Source organism: Bubalus bubalis, chromosome 12 (genome assembly GCF_019923935.1).
Source record: "Bubalus bubalis isolate 160015118507 breed Murrah chromosome 12, NDDB_SH_1, whole genome shotgun sequence".
Taxonomy (NCBI): domain Eukaryota; kingdom Metazoa; phylum Chordata; class Mammalia; order Artiodactyla; family Bovidae; genus Bubalus; species Bubalus bubalis.
Genome location: NC_059168.1, coordinates 5,895,775 through 5,910,958, shown reverse-complemented (window position 1 = coordinate 5,910,958; position 15,184 = coordinate 5,895,775). Strand labels below are relative to the sequence as shown.

General features: G+C 44.9%; 2 protein-coding genes across 6 annotated transcripts in view; one reads left to right on the top strand and one right to left on the bottom strand.

Annotated features, from left to right (window-relative positions):
• TBC1D8 (TBC1 domain family member 8) overlaps positions 1-6,226 on the top strand; it is a 139,735-nt gene extending 133,509 nt beyond the window's left edge. For all 5 annotated transcript variants that reach the window (XM_044925669.1, XM_044925667.1, XM_006071934.3 and 2 more), the window contains 3 exons: positions 1,898-1,987; positions 4,097-4,194; positions 5,274-6,226. In XM_044925669.1, the coding sequence (XP_044781604.1) occupies positions 1,898-1,987; positions 4,097-4,194; positions 5,274-5,741 (656 nt within the window). In that variant the 3' untranslated portion in view covers positions 5,742-6,226. The remainder of the gene's footprint in view (positions 1-1,897; positions 1,988-4,096; positions 4,195-5,273) is intronic.
• Positions 6,227-6,853: 627 nt separating this feature from the next.
• Positions 6,854-12,232, bottom strand: RPL31 (ribosomal protein L31). The gene is made up of 5 exons (XM_006071937.4): positions 12,168-12,232; positions 11,653-11,759; positions 8,457-8,582; positions 7,239-7,351; positions 6,854-6,918 (listed from the first exon to the last, which is right to left on the bottom strand). The coding sequence occupies exons 2-5, from the start codon at positions 11,757-11,759 to the stop codon at positions 6,887-6,889; spliced, it is 378 nt and encodes a 125-aa protein (XP_006071999.1). The 5' UTR covers positions 12,168-12,232; the 3' UTR covers positions 6,854-6,886.
• Positions 12,233-15,184: the final 2,952 nt, after the last annotated feature.

Sequence of the window (15,184 nt, the reverse complement as noted above, 5' to 3'; positions counted from 1 at the left end):
TCCTAAAGTGACTTTGGTACACGTTTCTCCTGTCTGATATGCTGAGCTGTTTTGAGGGTAGGGATCTAGTATATGCTTGACATCCCAGTGGCTGTTACCTAGGAAGCAATTTCTATGGTGACTGCCTCAAGTACTATCCAGTGTTTGTAATTTTCCTCCTATTCAGTGTGAGTGGGCTTCCTTGATAGCTAGTTGGTCAAGAATCTGCCTGCAATGCAGGAGACCCCAGTTCGATTCCCGGGTTGGGAAGATCTGCTGGAGAAGAGATAGGCTACCCACTCCAGTCTTCTTGGGCTTCCCTTGTGGCTCAGCTGGTAAAGAATCCACCTGCAGTGCAGGAGAACTGGGTTCAATCCCTGGCTTGGGAAGATCCCCTGGAGAAGGGAAAGGCTACCCAATCCAGTATTCTGGCCTAGAGAATTCCATGGACTGTATAGGGGGTCACAAAGAGACACGACTGAGTGACTTTCACTTTCAGTGTGAGTGGACTCTCACATGTGCCACTGCGTAGAATGTTTTGGGCACAGTTGGAAAAAAAGAAATGACTCAATAACTTTGGGTGGGTGGTGGGGGGGAGTGGCGGTGACGGTGAATAAAGACAACCCCAGAAACCTACTTCGCAAGCAGGAAGGAGGGTAGCTTATCAAGGCTGTGGTGCCATCTGGTGGCTATTTGTTGGATCACAACAGAATTTTGCCTTTTATTTATTCTCAGTGAATGGCTTCCTGTTTTGAAGTTTCAACATTTAAAAAACGAGGATCCTTCATTTGCAGTCCCTTTTAGAATTTGTTTGGTAACAGCTTTATTGGTTTATAATCCACATACCATAGAATTCACTCACTGGATGTGTATAGTGTCTGACTTTTAGTATACCCATTACAAACCATCATCACAATTTTAGAATATTTTTATCCCCCCAAAAAAGCCTGCACCGTTATTTACTGTCCCCAGTCCGCACGTTTCCCCCTGCTTCCAGATACGTCTGTTCTGGGCTTCTCCTGTAAATGGAGTCACGCTGCATGCACCGTGTCTGGCTGCTTTCAGTTAGTATGTCTTCAGGGTTCATCCACGTCGTGACATCAGTGCTTACTCTTTTCAGCAGCTGAACTGCTACTCTGCCGGGTTTGCCGTAATTTGTTCATTTCAATTGATGAATACTTGGTTGGGCTTGTTTGGGGCTTCCCTGATGGCTCAGTTGGTCAACAATCTGTACTTTTTGGCTCTTTGGAACAAACAATGCTGTGAACATTTGTGTACAGGTTCTGAGTGGGAATGTTGCCATTTCCTTTTGATATATACCTAGGGGTGCAATTGGTAAAAATGGCAACTTAATGACTTAATTTTTGGTAACTGCCCAATTGTTTTCCAAAATGGTCATGCCATTTCATATTCACACCAGCAGTGTATTAAGAGTTCTGATATAATTGTAGTTTTGTGTATTTCCAGAAAACTTGTAACAGGCTTTGAATTCAGGAAAGCTGTTTTCAGTTTTTGCTAGAAGTTATCTAAGTATACCATGATGTGCTAATTACTGAAAAAAAATTACATCATCCAGAGGTGTTACTTATTTCTAGAATTTATGTATGTATGTACATATAATTTGAAAAAAATCCATTTTTAGCCACATGGACCTTTTTCTAGGTCAGTATTGGCAGTGTCTTATGAATCTGTGTCATTGCAGTACCTACAGACATCAGGGAAAAGACATTATGAGTGTATCAGATGCTTTTGACTTCTTGGTGTACATAGGGCTCAGACCAGGGAGGACCCTGCAGCCCTCAGACTGGGGGCTTCTAGCTTAGCCTTTAGTTTTCTTGCCTAAAAAGCTAAATTACTGTTAGTTTTGGTTAAGGCACAATAATTTTTCCAATTTTTAAAAATTCTTATGTTTAAAAAGCACTCACTGAAAATGACCGAGACAGCCAGTCACCACTGAAGAACCCTCTGTTGTCGACGTCAAGACCCCTGGTTTTCGGCAAGTCCAATGGTACGTACCTCTTTTCGTTCTTCTGACCAGGCACACCACTGCAGTCTTTCAGAATGGATTTCACAGCTATTCTTAGAAGCAGAGCATCTCTTCCTCTCCCTCCTAGGAGCAGATACTGAGACCACTGCTTCAGAGGCCAAAACCTTGCAAGGTGCAGTGTACTGGGTGACTGCCCTCAATCCTCCCATGTTTATTCCTTTAATATTGCAGGGGTTGCCCTATAACAAGAGGTCACTCAGCTGTCATCATCTGTTTGTGGCCACTTTTTGTGCAAGACCTTTGTACAAGATTGATCTCTGCTTTTCACTTTGTATGTGGTATTTGCTTAGTGGAGTCCCTTATCCCTTCACCACTCCTTTCCCTTTTCCTTTTGTTTCCATGGAATTTACTTCAGTTCAGTTCAGTCATTCAGTCACGTCTGACTCTCTGCGACCCCATGGACTGCAGCACGCCAGGCCTCCCTGTCCATCATCAACTCCCAGAGCTTACTCAAACTCATATCCATTGTGTTGGTGATGCCATCCAACCATCTCATCCTTTTGTTCCTTTCTCCTCCCACCTTCAGTCTTTCCCAGCATCAGGGTCTTTTCCAATGAGTCGGTTCTTCGCATCAGGTGGCTAAAGTATTGGAGTTTCAGCTTCAGCATGTCCTTCCAGTGAATATTGAGGACTGATTTCCTTTAGGATTGACTGGTTGCATCTCCTTGCAGTCCAAGACACTCTCAAGAGTCTTCTCCAACACCACAGTTCAAAAGCAGCAATTCTAAGGCGCTCAGCTTTCTTTATAGTCCCAACTCTCACATCCATACATGACCACTGGAAAAACCGTTTCTTTGACTAGACAGACCTTTGTTAGCAAAGTAATGTCTCTGCTTTTGAATATGCTGTCTAGGTTAGTCATAGCTTTTCTTCCAAGGAGCAAGTATCTTTTAATTTCATGGCTGCAATCACCATCTGCAGTGATTTTGGAGCCCAAGAAAATAGTCTCTCACTCTTTCCATTGTTTCCCCATCTATTTGCCAAGAAGTGATGGGACCGGATGCCATGATCTTGATTTTTTGAATGTTGAGTTTTAAGCCAGCTTTTTCACTCTCCTTTCACTTTCATCAAGAGGACTTTAGTTCTTCTTTGCTTTCTGCCTTTAGGGTGGTGTCATCTGCATATCTGAGGTTATTGATATTTCTCCCAGCAATCTTCATTCTAGCTTGTGCTTCATCCAGCCTGGCATTTCACATGATGTACTCTGCATATAAATTAAATAAGCAGGGTGACAACATACAGCCTTGACATACTCCTTCCCGAATTTGGAACCAATGTGTTGTTCCATGTCCAGTTAACTGTTGCTTCTTGACCTGTATACATATTTCTCAGGAGGCAGGTCAGGTGATCTGATATTCCCATCTCTAAGAGTTTTCCGTGTTGTGATTCAGTGAAAGGCTTTGGTGTAGTCAATAAAGCAAAAGTAAATGTTTTTCTGGAACTCTTGCATTTTCAATGATCCAAGTGATGTTGGCAATTTGATCTCTGGTTCTTCTGCCTTTTCTAAATCCAGCTTGAACATCTGGAAGTTCACAGTTAATGTACAGTTGAAGCCTGGCATGGAGAATTTTGAGTATTACTTAGGTAGCATGTGAGATGGATGCAATTGTGCAGTAGTTTGAGCATTCTTTGGCATTGCCTTTGGGATTGGGATGAAAACTGACCTTTTCTAGTCCTGCGGCCACTACTAAGTTTTCCAAATTTGCTGACATATTGAGTGCAGCACTTTCACAGCATCATCTTTTAGGATCTGAAATAGCTCAACTCGAATTCCATCCCCTCCACTAGCTTTGTTTGTAGTGATGCTTCCTAAGGCCCACTTGAGTTCGCATCTCAGGATGTCTGGCTCTAGGTGAGTGATCACACCATCGTGGTTATCTGGGTCATAAAAATCTTTTTTGTATAGTTCTTCTGTGTATTCTTGCCACCTCTTCTTAGTATCTTCTGCTCCTGTTAGATCTGTACCATTTCTGCCCTTTATTGTGCTAATCTTTGCATGAAATGTTCCCTTGGTATCTCTTTTATTTTTTGTACTTAGACTGAAATCTGTATTTTTTCCTTTGTCTCAAGGTGATACAATTGATTATCAGAAACAGCTGAAGCAGATGATTAAAGATTTGGCCAAAGAGAAAGACAAAACTGAGAAAGAGTTGCCCAAAATGAGCCAGGTATGGACTTTATTCTGTGCAGAGAATTTACTACTTTAGCAAGGGATGTGTTCAGTGGTAAGCTTTTTAATTAAGCCAGACTCCCACCTTACCTCCTAAGCTATAATCAAAGGATCTTTAAGACATTTTAAACATTGTGACATTTAAATAGGAAATATTTAAATTGTGATCCAGTCAGCTGTTCACATGTTCAGCACTCTTCAGAACAGGATGCTAACACACATCTCATTTCCTGTTTCTGTATCACACTCATTTACCAGGTTGTGATGCAGATTCATTCCCTGGAGCACTAGAAGCTATTAGGGAGACTGTGGACACAGAATTTTTCACATAAAAAGTGTAGTTTCCTGAAAATCACCAACTACATATTACAGTGTACTGATGTGGCTTCAAGTTCAGACCCCAGGAGTGGGATTTAGCAGTTTTCTTCTTGATCATGAAACAGTGTTGCTCCACTGAGTGGCTTTCCAACATTCATTCTACTCTCTGGATGTAATGTTAAACTTCAGTGTGTCAGTTGTACCTCAGCTATCATGGATATTCCTCTTGAACCTTAAATGCTAAATTAGTAGCTCAAACCATTTTCCTGTTCCTCGAGTGACCCAGAAGCTGAGTCCCACCTCTATTGTGACAAAGATTCTCAATTTGGGCAGGAGTGTGTGTAGCCTGAGCGCGCACAAGGCATCACTGTTGGTATTTCCACCAGATTAACAAGTCTAATTTTTTATTATTATTTCAGTCCTAATATTTAGGCTGTTTCCGAACTTTTTTCTGCTAAAAACTCTAGCCTTCGCATCCTCATAAAACACATCTCTACGCACAGCTTCTGAATATATTCTCACAAGTTGTTTTCCTGGGTTGAAGGGTTTAACATTTTTAATTGCTGCTGTAAAGACAGCTTAAGTCTACACAGTGTGTGGAAATCCCCTGGACTTGGTGAGCCTTCAAGGACAAAGAATAGCTATTATTTTCTGCTTCAAGGAGTACTGTGTGGTTTTGATCAGAGAACTAAGTGTAAATTTTTAAAACAAAAAACATATTCTAGTTATATTCAGACTTTTTCCTCCTCACATTTTCAGAGAGAGTTTATCCAGTTCTGTAAGACTTTGTACAGTATGTTCCACAAAGACCCGGAAGAGAATGACCTGTACCAAGCCATCGCCACAGTAACGACGCTGCTGCTGCAGATCGGGGAGGTGGGGCAGCGCGGCAGCAGCTCTCGGAGCGGCTCCCAGGAAGGCGGGGAGGAGCTGCAGGCCTCGGCTCCTTCCCCCTCTTCTGAGCAGGACTTGGTGTTTGCCGACACTGACACAGGGCAGAGTCCTCAGGAGTCCCAGGCATTTCCTGAGGAGGCACAAGGGGACTGGACCGTCTCCCTTGAACATATTTTAGCCTCACTTCTGACTGAACAGTCACTAGTCAACTTTTTTGAAAAGCCACTGGACATTAAATCCAAACTTGAAAACGCCAAGCTCAATCAGTACAGCCTCAAGACTTGTGAAATGAGCCGCCCGTCACAGCCTGAGCTCAAGCTGAGCAGCCCCTAGGACAGAGGTTGGCTGAGACCCATCTCCATACCAAAGCAGAGACCAGGTCCCTGGGTGTGGTAAGCCCGGGAAGCCAGGTTTGTCGAGCTCACCGTGGGACTTGACAAGCTGGGTGCACACTGTGGCTGGGGGCACTGATGCGACACCCGCATTTGTTCAGACACTGTCAGCGCTAGAGCCAGTGTTCTGTTCTCAGTTGGAAGCTAAAAAGTGAGAGATGTCTGATACTAACCAAGTTGAGAGAAGCCCAAGCACTCATCCTTCACTTGAACGGGAGGGACAGAGTTCACGTTTAAGATTTGAGAGCCACTATCTGTGCAATTGTATTTGGCTTTTTTGCACTAATTTTGTTTCAATGCTGGTAATTGAAACCATGTTAATGTATTTGGTTGTATTCACTTTGTGTCCTTCCAAAAAATGTGTACAAACCACGCTTTCAATGTTGGCCTCCAAGTTTTTTTAAAAACAAAATTTTGTACTGACGACTTTTGGTTTGTGTCTGTATCTTATTCAGTGTCTAAGGTTTGGACTGGATACCTGGAGACCCACCCCGCCCCCAGCAATGATGTTCACAGCATACACTCCAGGTAGCCTCCAACCCCACTACCCTCAGCAATAGGGTTTCAAAAGGGAACCTCTTTTTATGCCATTTAATCCACATCAGTGATGAAACATAATCCCTGCAACACCTTGGTTTCAGCCTAATTTAACATAACGTTTGTTCTTTCTTTTAAGAAAGGTTACCTCTGACCTTTAGCTACATGTGGAAATGGCAACCCACTCCAGTATTCTTGCCTGGAACATTCCAAGCACAGAGGAGCCCGGTGGGGTTGCAAGGAGTCAGACAGAACTGAACAACTGAGCACAAATCAGAAGTAAAAACACCTCATCGGATTACCAAATAGAGCTAAAAATGACAAACTGTACCTCTTTCATTAAATCTAAGACCCTCAAAAGCCTATCAATCAGTTTAGTCTTTTAAAACTCCTGGGAGAAGAGGCCCAGGCATGGCAGCTGGGAAATGCTCTCCAGATGACCCTGTAACTGGGAAATGTTTTAAGATACACAAGCCTACTTTACCTCCAACTGGAAAAGGAAAATCAAGATGCAAAGGCAGTTCAATAACTTTATTGGACCATCAGCAATTAGTTCTCATCCACATTGACTGTCTGTAGATCTGCAAAAGAAGCGACAGCCGGTCACCTTCCACACACACACCTCATCCCATGCTCACACAAGAGCCTTTTCTGCAAGGGCTTAGGCAAGTATTATTGCAAGTATTATTCTGAATGACCTTTCCCAACCCAGATAGAGACGTGTTCCGTATCCTTTTGCATTTTCCCACACCATAACACAACTTCAAAAAGGTTTACTAACTATGCCTCTTACTTACATCCCTACTGGAAGGATCCAGAGATACAAGTAAATAGTGTTTGTTGAACAAATGAACTCTGGTTATAATAGGGCAAAGGATTTAAAAAATAAAGTAGACCTTACTTTTGAAGGTGGTGACGGGCACGTAGGTAACCAAAGTATAGAGCTTGTTTGGCGAGTCTTCGTCTTCATTACGTTTTCTGGACAACCGCACACGGATCCGGTATGGGACATTCCTGAAAAATAGAAAATACAGGTGTCTTGGGATGTGGAGGTGGAAACGGCAACCCAATACAAAAATACTCCAGTATTCTTTCTTGGAGAATCCCATGGACAGAGGAACCTGGCAGGGTCCATGGGGTCTCAAAAAGTCTGACATGACTGAGTGTGCTTGGGATGTACCTGTCTCAGCTGGCAGCCACCACTGCCGCAGCAGTGACCTCAGCAGAAATGTCAGCCCCACGTGTAAATGTTGGCTATGAGCAGCACTAGGTGAACACACGCGACTGTTAAACGTTCAGTTTCCCGGCCTCACGCACACAATCCTCCTCATGGCTCACCAACCTCCTCAGCAGCATCACAGCTGACTGCACCTGCTCCTCTTTCGACCCGAAACATCTCTCAGTTCATCGGACACCCCTCTCCCCATCTCAAGGGAGCCCACAAACAGCTCTTTCATTAGACACTCCCCGCCACAACAGCCCACCGCAGGGCTAAAGCTCAGGTCCCTGTCGTTGCATCCAACCCCAATGTTAAAAGACCACCGAGATGCAGACAGCACCCCCACCCTGCTCGTCTCAAACCCTCCGGTCCCACTTCTACCCTGGCCCCTTAACTGTCCTTTACAGTAACCCCCAAATCTGCCTACAAGCAGGACTTCTCAGCCTGAGCACCGCTGAGGCCTGGCCGCACCATTTCTTGTATGCGTTGTGTGTGGCTGGCCGCTCTGTGCACTGTGTAACTGCTAGGAGTCTCTGGCCTGTAGCCCACCCCCACTGTGGACACTGCTCTTCAGTCTAGAGAAAGCCAGACTCCACACCATGACCTACAAGGTCTGTCTGCTGCCCAACTCCATCCTCACTCACTGTTCTCAAATCACACTGTCTACTCCACTCTAACTGACCGCTGTTCCCAGGTCACGTCTGTTCTCTTTGTGTGATGCGCTTACCTGACCTGCACACTGCTGACTCCTTCAGGTCTTAGCTCAACATCAGGTTAAAAGGCCTCCCCGCAGATGCTACCCTACTCCCTGAGCCACGGCTACGTGATCTTTTTCTTACACCTCGTGTGCGATAGCTCAGTGGAATGGTGAAATCTGTCTCACACCCAGACACCCAGTACCTGATCCCTTTGGCCCAGACGGCTTTGTTGAGCCTGGTGTCGATGCGCACATCCGGGGTTCCCATCTCCTTCATGGCAAACTTCCGGATTTCTTTGAGTGCTCTAGGGGCACGCTTCTTGAAACCCCTGAGATTCAAAAGTAAGTGAATGAAGTGAGTACAAAATTAAATGAAACACACAATACAGCGTGTTTTCATAAAACAAATCTAAACTAAACCTCTAACAACATCGGAACAATTCTTCACTATGTCATGCCCGCCAATTACACAATGGTAATCTTCTATGCACAATCTACTTTCAATAATGTAGTACAAGGATTCTGTCTAGGATCCTTAACAGATGCTAATATATACACTGGTCACACTTTCTCTTTTTCTGATAAAGCAAAAATACCCTCAAGCTCTGATACCATCTGCCACAGAGAATATATAATCAAAGAATGTTAGAATATGCTTGAACACAAAGCACACAACACTGAAGTAAATACTATGTCATCAGGTTTCGGCAATCATTCAATACTAAATTAAAGGTCCCTTATTAACTTGGTCTATGATTAAAGACAGAGAAGGCAATGGCATCCCACTCCAGTACTGTTGCCTGGAAAATCCCATGGGCGGAGGAGCCTGGTGGGCTGCAGTCCATGGGGTCGCTAAGTCGGACACGACTGAGCGACTTCACTTTCACTTTTCACTTTCATGCACTGGAGAAAGAAATGGCAACCCACTCCAGTGTTCTTGCCTGGAGAATCCCATGGACGGAGAAGCCTGGTGGGCTGCAGTCCATGGGGTCGCACAGAGTCGGACACGACTGAAGTGACTTAGCAGCATGATTAAAGACAAGGGGCCTGGATGGACTGATTCCTCTCAAAAAATGAAGGCAACAGTTAATGCTATGGATTTCTCAGCATGTGTCAGGCATGATTAACCTGTTGTTTAGAAACGGATACATAAATTCCTTAAATTTTGTGCTTTCAGTTAAATACAAAATGTGAGAAAGCAGAACTCTATTACTGACTAAAATGATCAATCAGTTGGTTAAGTGAAGGCTATTCCAAGTGGGGCAGAGACCAAGAGTTAAACAGACTGTGAATGTTAAGAGCCACGTCAGTTACCATATCCGCCCCCTCCCCATGCTACCCCTCACCAGCCTCCTTGAACCCATCAAACAAGCTCCCTTCATTCACTTAAATATTTAACCATACAGAAAAAAAATGCTACAAAGAAAAAACCAGAGAAAGGAGAGGAATAGGGAAGGGGGCTGCACGTTTAAGATGACCACAGATACTGAAGTCAAGATCCAAAGATAAGGGCACCTGTTTAGCTACCTGTGAGAAAAAGCATTGTGGGGGTGGGTAAGACTAAGGGGGTGGGTAAGACTAAGCTCAACCTGCTGCCCTGAATCAGGTACTTGCCAGCTATGATTAAGTAAGTGGCCAACCCATGTAGAATCATAGCAGAACTCTGGCCTCTTAAGATGGTAAGATGGGAAGCCAGCCAATGGAGGGTCTGGGAGCAGACCCTCCAGGTGTTTGGAGTGGAGGAGGGAACCAGGAGCCCATCAAGGAAACAGGTTCCTGTCTCCTTGGTGGTGGGAGGCAGTGTACTCAGGCCGAGGAAGGCAGACCCAGGAGGACATGCTCCCTTGCCAACAAAAAGGGAAGGCTGCAGGGAAACTGGAAAGTGTGTGAGTGGGTGGGGTGGCGGGGGCGGGCAGCACAGACACACGGAGTTTGGTTCAGGCTTATGTAAAATGTGAAATGCCTATTAAAAAACATGTATGCATCTTAACAGCAGCTGGACATACGAGGCCCTAAAACTAGTCGCTATTACCAAGCACAGTTAGAGAAGGGCTGAGTCATGGACTCAATGTAAGAGGATGGGATGTGAGGAGAAACAGAGATCAAGGAGGAGCAGCTGCAGAGGCAAGAAAGACACAAGAATGTGAAATCCTAGGGAGTAAAATGAATGAACAAAGAACTGCCAATTGTTGCCCATCAGGAAGTAAAAACAACCTATTCATTTAGTACTGTGAAGGTCTTCACTTAGGGCTTTTGTAACAAAAATGCCTGAAAAACTCATCCACCCGCGATGGCTCAAACCCACTCTTCTAAAGTCTGGTTAACTGTGTGGCCTGTAAAACATCATCCTAGGATTTACTCTTCACCCTTTTCTCTCTGGATGCTTGTCTACCTCCTCCTCCTAGCTAGGAGGGCAGGATCTTTCGGTTTCCTGTTGAACCTGCAGACCCCAAGATACACTGATGTGCTCAATGTGCTCCCCACAGGAATCCACCACGCCCCAAATGGAAAGACTCCATATACACAATACTCCCTGGATCACACATGATCAACACCTGGCCAAAAGTGCCAGGCCCAGTGGGGTGGCTGCCACATGTAGGTCCCTCACAAAATCAGCTGTCCAGATACAGACGAGACCGACCCAGCCAGTCAAGAAATTTTTGCAGGGCAATGTTTGCAGTTAAAAAGAATCCAAACAGCAGCATTCAAGAAAAGATGCAGTCTCCACTATCACTAGTCAGCACCATGTGCAGAAAAGGCAAGAAAGGACTACAACCAAACCTCCAGAGACCAACACCAAGAACCCAGACATTGGAAATCACCCCCAATATTCCTGTGTATCGCCAACGGACAACCTCCAGGTGTCCTCCCAGCAAACAACTCCACCGACACATCCTTTCCTGGACTCTACAACAGTTTCACTCCCGTATTACGACTTTCTCAGTATCAGTACCCATCTGTGTGGGTCAGGGAACTAAAGAAACCGCATCACAGCGTTCCTGTTCTTGGCCGGTCCAGCTTCAGTTAACTAGTGAATTTGACTACAAAGACCTAGACACATCAGCGTTCCCTCCTGCACAACCTTCAGGCCTTCCAGGGTTTTATTCAACGACAAAGCAACGAGCAGACTGGTTTCATCACTACCATATCTCCCCAAGTTGGCTCTCCCAGAAACCTTACCGTTTTATCTCCCGTTTCTAGGTATCAACCTCTGAGGCATTACCCTTTAAACCCTATAAACCTGAAACAGGGTCCAAGGAAATAAGACGAGCTTTCGCAGCATTAATGCGTAATTTCTGGCCCACCCAGCCTTCAGGCTAGACAGACTCAGGGACCACCAGACCGTGATTTCGGGAGCCCCCAACAGCAGGGCCAGCGGCAGGCCGCAGGGGTACTCACACTCCATGGATGCGCTTGTGAATGTTGATGGTGTATTCTCTTGTCACCACCTCGTTGATGGCGGACCGGCCCTTCTTCTTCTCGCCGCCCTTCTTTGCGGGAGCCATCTAAACAAACCCAGGCGACAGAGCCGCTTAGGGAGAGTGCGTCAAACCTAAGTCAAGCCCTCCCTCCCGGCCCGGCCTCACGCAGCCGCCCTGGGTACGGTTCCCGGGGACAGAAAGTCCGGCCAGGTCCCTGAAGCCCCAGGTCTGGGTAGAGACAAGCCAACTACCCCGCGGCCCAAGTATCGGTATCCCTTAGGTGCCCCCGCCCCGGAAACCCCTGCAGCTCGGGTTCCCCCAAGCCTGGCCTCTCTCAGGCTCTGGGAGCCCTTAAATGCAGGGTAGATTCCCGTGCGCCGGGGACGCGGGATCCCAGGCCAGCTCAGGACAGAGCCTGCAGGCCTGGTCAGCACAATCCAGGTAGAGGATGGCGCCGGATTACTGCAAACGAGACTCAGCAGCCATACTCACCCTGCAGGGCCGGGATTGGAAAGGAAGAGCGCAAGGGATTGTGGGAGAAGGAAAGCAGCCTCGCAAGTACAACTTCCGGGTTACCTGGAAGCGGGGGAAAGAAGAGGCGCTGTAGTGACGCAAGCAGCGCGCGCCGGGGGGAAAAGGCATGCAGGCCTCTGGGGCGGGGCCTCGGGCGTCCCGCTTTCTCTCGCAGCGTCCTATCGCCCGTCTTCAACTCCTGCGCGCGAACGAGGGTGGGAGGGGCTTGCGGTTCGCGTTTAAGTCTTCAGAGAAAACGGGATCCTGGTCCCCAGGTGGAGGCGGGCAGGATAGGCAGAGAAGATGCTCTTCTGTCTTTCCCACTCGCTCAGTGATTCGGCCAGCATTGCCTGAACCTGTGAGCCTGGTTGGCAGCCCGGAGATGACCTACGCGCCTGCCGGCCTGGAGGGAGCCGGGAGCCTTTCCCGGCGGCAGCGATCAGCTAGCTGCAGAGATGCAGAGGGGCCTAGGCTAGGGGCGACGAAGGAGGCAGAGCAGAGGTGGGTTTGCACAAGAAGCGTTTCGAAATTAAAAGCGCCAGTTTGTAACTGACTATATGAAATGTCAATTTAGGAGACAGTTATTGATAAAATCACTTTAGAAAGGGAGAGTAAAATACTATGTGCTATTATATTGGAGAAATCCATATGATTTCGTGACCTTAAATATGTTTTTAGCTCTATCACAACAAAATGACCCAATAACAGCAATGGAAGCAGCGCTTTTATCCAACACCTGGTGTAAAATAGGTACCTTGAAAATAATGCCAGGAGGTCAGGTGTGAGTTGACAGACTTCATGGCCAAGTCCCGGGTCCCCATGCCAAACCAACGGGTTCAGAACTCTGGACCTTCCGTCTGCTGATCAGAAACTGCATTCTCTTCTGGAGGGGCAGGGCATGGTAAAATCTTTCAATCTAGGAAGGATGTAAAAATTTTGAGGGTTGACTTACTGAAACCCTAGAATAGGGTTATGTTATGTATGTTAAAACTGGAGCACTTACATGTATGGCTGAGTCCCTTTGCTGTCTGCCTGAAACTATCACAATACTTTTAATCGGCTCTGCTCCAATATAAAATTGAAAGTTTAAAAAGAAATAAAAATAATGAGAATTATAAAGAATTCTCCAGTCAGGAAGGAAAAAAAAACTGGAGCACTGAGGTGTTAGGATGAGCCTGGAGTAAAACACAAGTTAGCTCTGTGATAGTCTTATTTTCCAACTAGTTCGGATGTAAAGATACTTAGTTTTGTTATATTTTGTGGGTCCTTGTACAACTTTTAAGAAATCTGTATCAGACAAGATTTTACTGTAATAACAAGTGTTAATATCTAATCTCTTTTCATCACTGGTAAAAATTTTTTTGTAAATTCCTAAATATTGATTTATTTGTTGTTTATGTAGCATATGATTAATAAGGGAAATGTTGAAGTGAAAGTATTAGTCCCTTTAGTCCGACTCTGCAACCCCATGGACTGTATGTAGCCTGCCAGGCTCCTCTGTCCATGGGATTCTCCAGGCAAGAATACTGAAGTGGGTAGCCAGTCCCTTCTCCAGGGGATCTGACAGGCAGATTCTTTATGGTCTGAGCCACCAGGGAAGCCCCATAAATTAGTAAATTGGACATTAAATGGCGAACAGTTAGTGGTGACTGTATCTTTCCATGTCCCAAATCCCCTCTGACAGAAATGGACTTCCCAGCATGGAGGATAGTTTTTCAGTTTGTCTGGATGGGTCGGGCCGTGGCTGCACTGCTGTCAGATGGGGACATCGGGAGGGGCAGATGATGTTAAAGGATTAAACTACATTAAATTCAGGACCTTTAAGTGCGTATAAAGTGGTTACCCAAGTTGGAGTATATATTTTAAGGCACATATTATTTTACTGAATGCACTGATGGGTTACCCTGCTTCTCCCATAGCTAGACATTGGCTGGATAGACAAAAATCCTAGGGAAGGTTTTTCTTTTTTCTTTCTAATGAGTTTTTCTCCCTGGAAAAATAAAGGTGCTTCACAGATGCCACAAGGCTGTGTATTTCAGCCATTCAGTCCACCATGTCATGCTTACAGAAGTATGCTGTTGTTTGGACTATTGCACATAGGCATTGTATGAAGTTCATATGTGTGATCCAAAAAGCCACACATGCCATTACTCTGGAAGACTCAGATTAGTTGTTTGTCTCGGTTACTAATGGCTGACTTAGTGAACCTCCAGGCTTCACATAAAGTGAAGGGAGAAACTTAGGCAATTTTTTACGAACACCCACATTTTACCAGATAATTTCAGCCAGAGTCCAACATATCATGGCTTAGCACCATCTCACAGTTGGCCTGTTCACCATATTGCGATATAGGATTGTATAAACAATCAAACAAAATGCTAATTTAATGGGCATTAGTTGCCATTAGAGACAAGATACTACATTTTAGTGGAGTTAGTTTAAAATATTCTAAAGCTTGGTGTATTTCAGAGTTCATATTTCAGTCACTTCTCATGAGCCAAGATTTTATAGTTTGTAAATAGAAAGGTCATGACAAGTTTGCAAAACAGTCTTTTAATCAGCACAATTAAATGGATCAAAAGTTTAAGGATTAAACTTCCCCTGACGTTATGTGGGTTTAAAGAAATGTACTCAATAAGAGTTTTCTGAGTTTACCCAGACTGTGAACATGTGTGAAGTTTAAGCAATACTAAATTAATTTAGCAGCATGACATAGTCCACCCTCTTCTAATGGCTTCCAGCTGGAAAATCCTACCACAACAAATATGTTGTTTCCATTAAAAATTTGTTCTACTTAGAAGTGCAGATTCTGACAGCCAATTAAAATACAAATTCTTTTACAGAAATATCAGATCTGGAAACCTTTGAATTTACCAAACAGTTAAATTACAAAATAGGTAATCTAGTGTGACACAGAATTTTTGTTTTAAAAAGAGGGTCCATTTTGGATTCCTGAGAGTAAATGATCCTAAGATATGCAAAATATTTAGACTTAC

Coding starts and splice junctions, on each gene's coding strand:
- RPL31 (XM_006071937.4), bottom strand. CDS start 11,759: ATGGCTCCCGCAAAGAAGGGCGGCGAGAAGAAGAAGGGCCGGTCCGCC. Junction 8,583..11,652: donor CACAAGCGCATCCATGGAGT/GTGAGTACCCCT, acceptor TTTGAATCTCAG/GGGTTTCAAGAAGCGTGCCC. Junction 7,352..8,456: donor GTCTGGGCCAAAGGGATCAG/GTACTGGGTGTC, acceptor TCTATTTTTCAG/GAATGTCCCATACCGGATCC.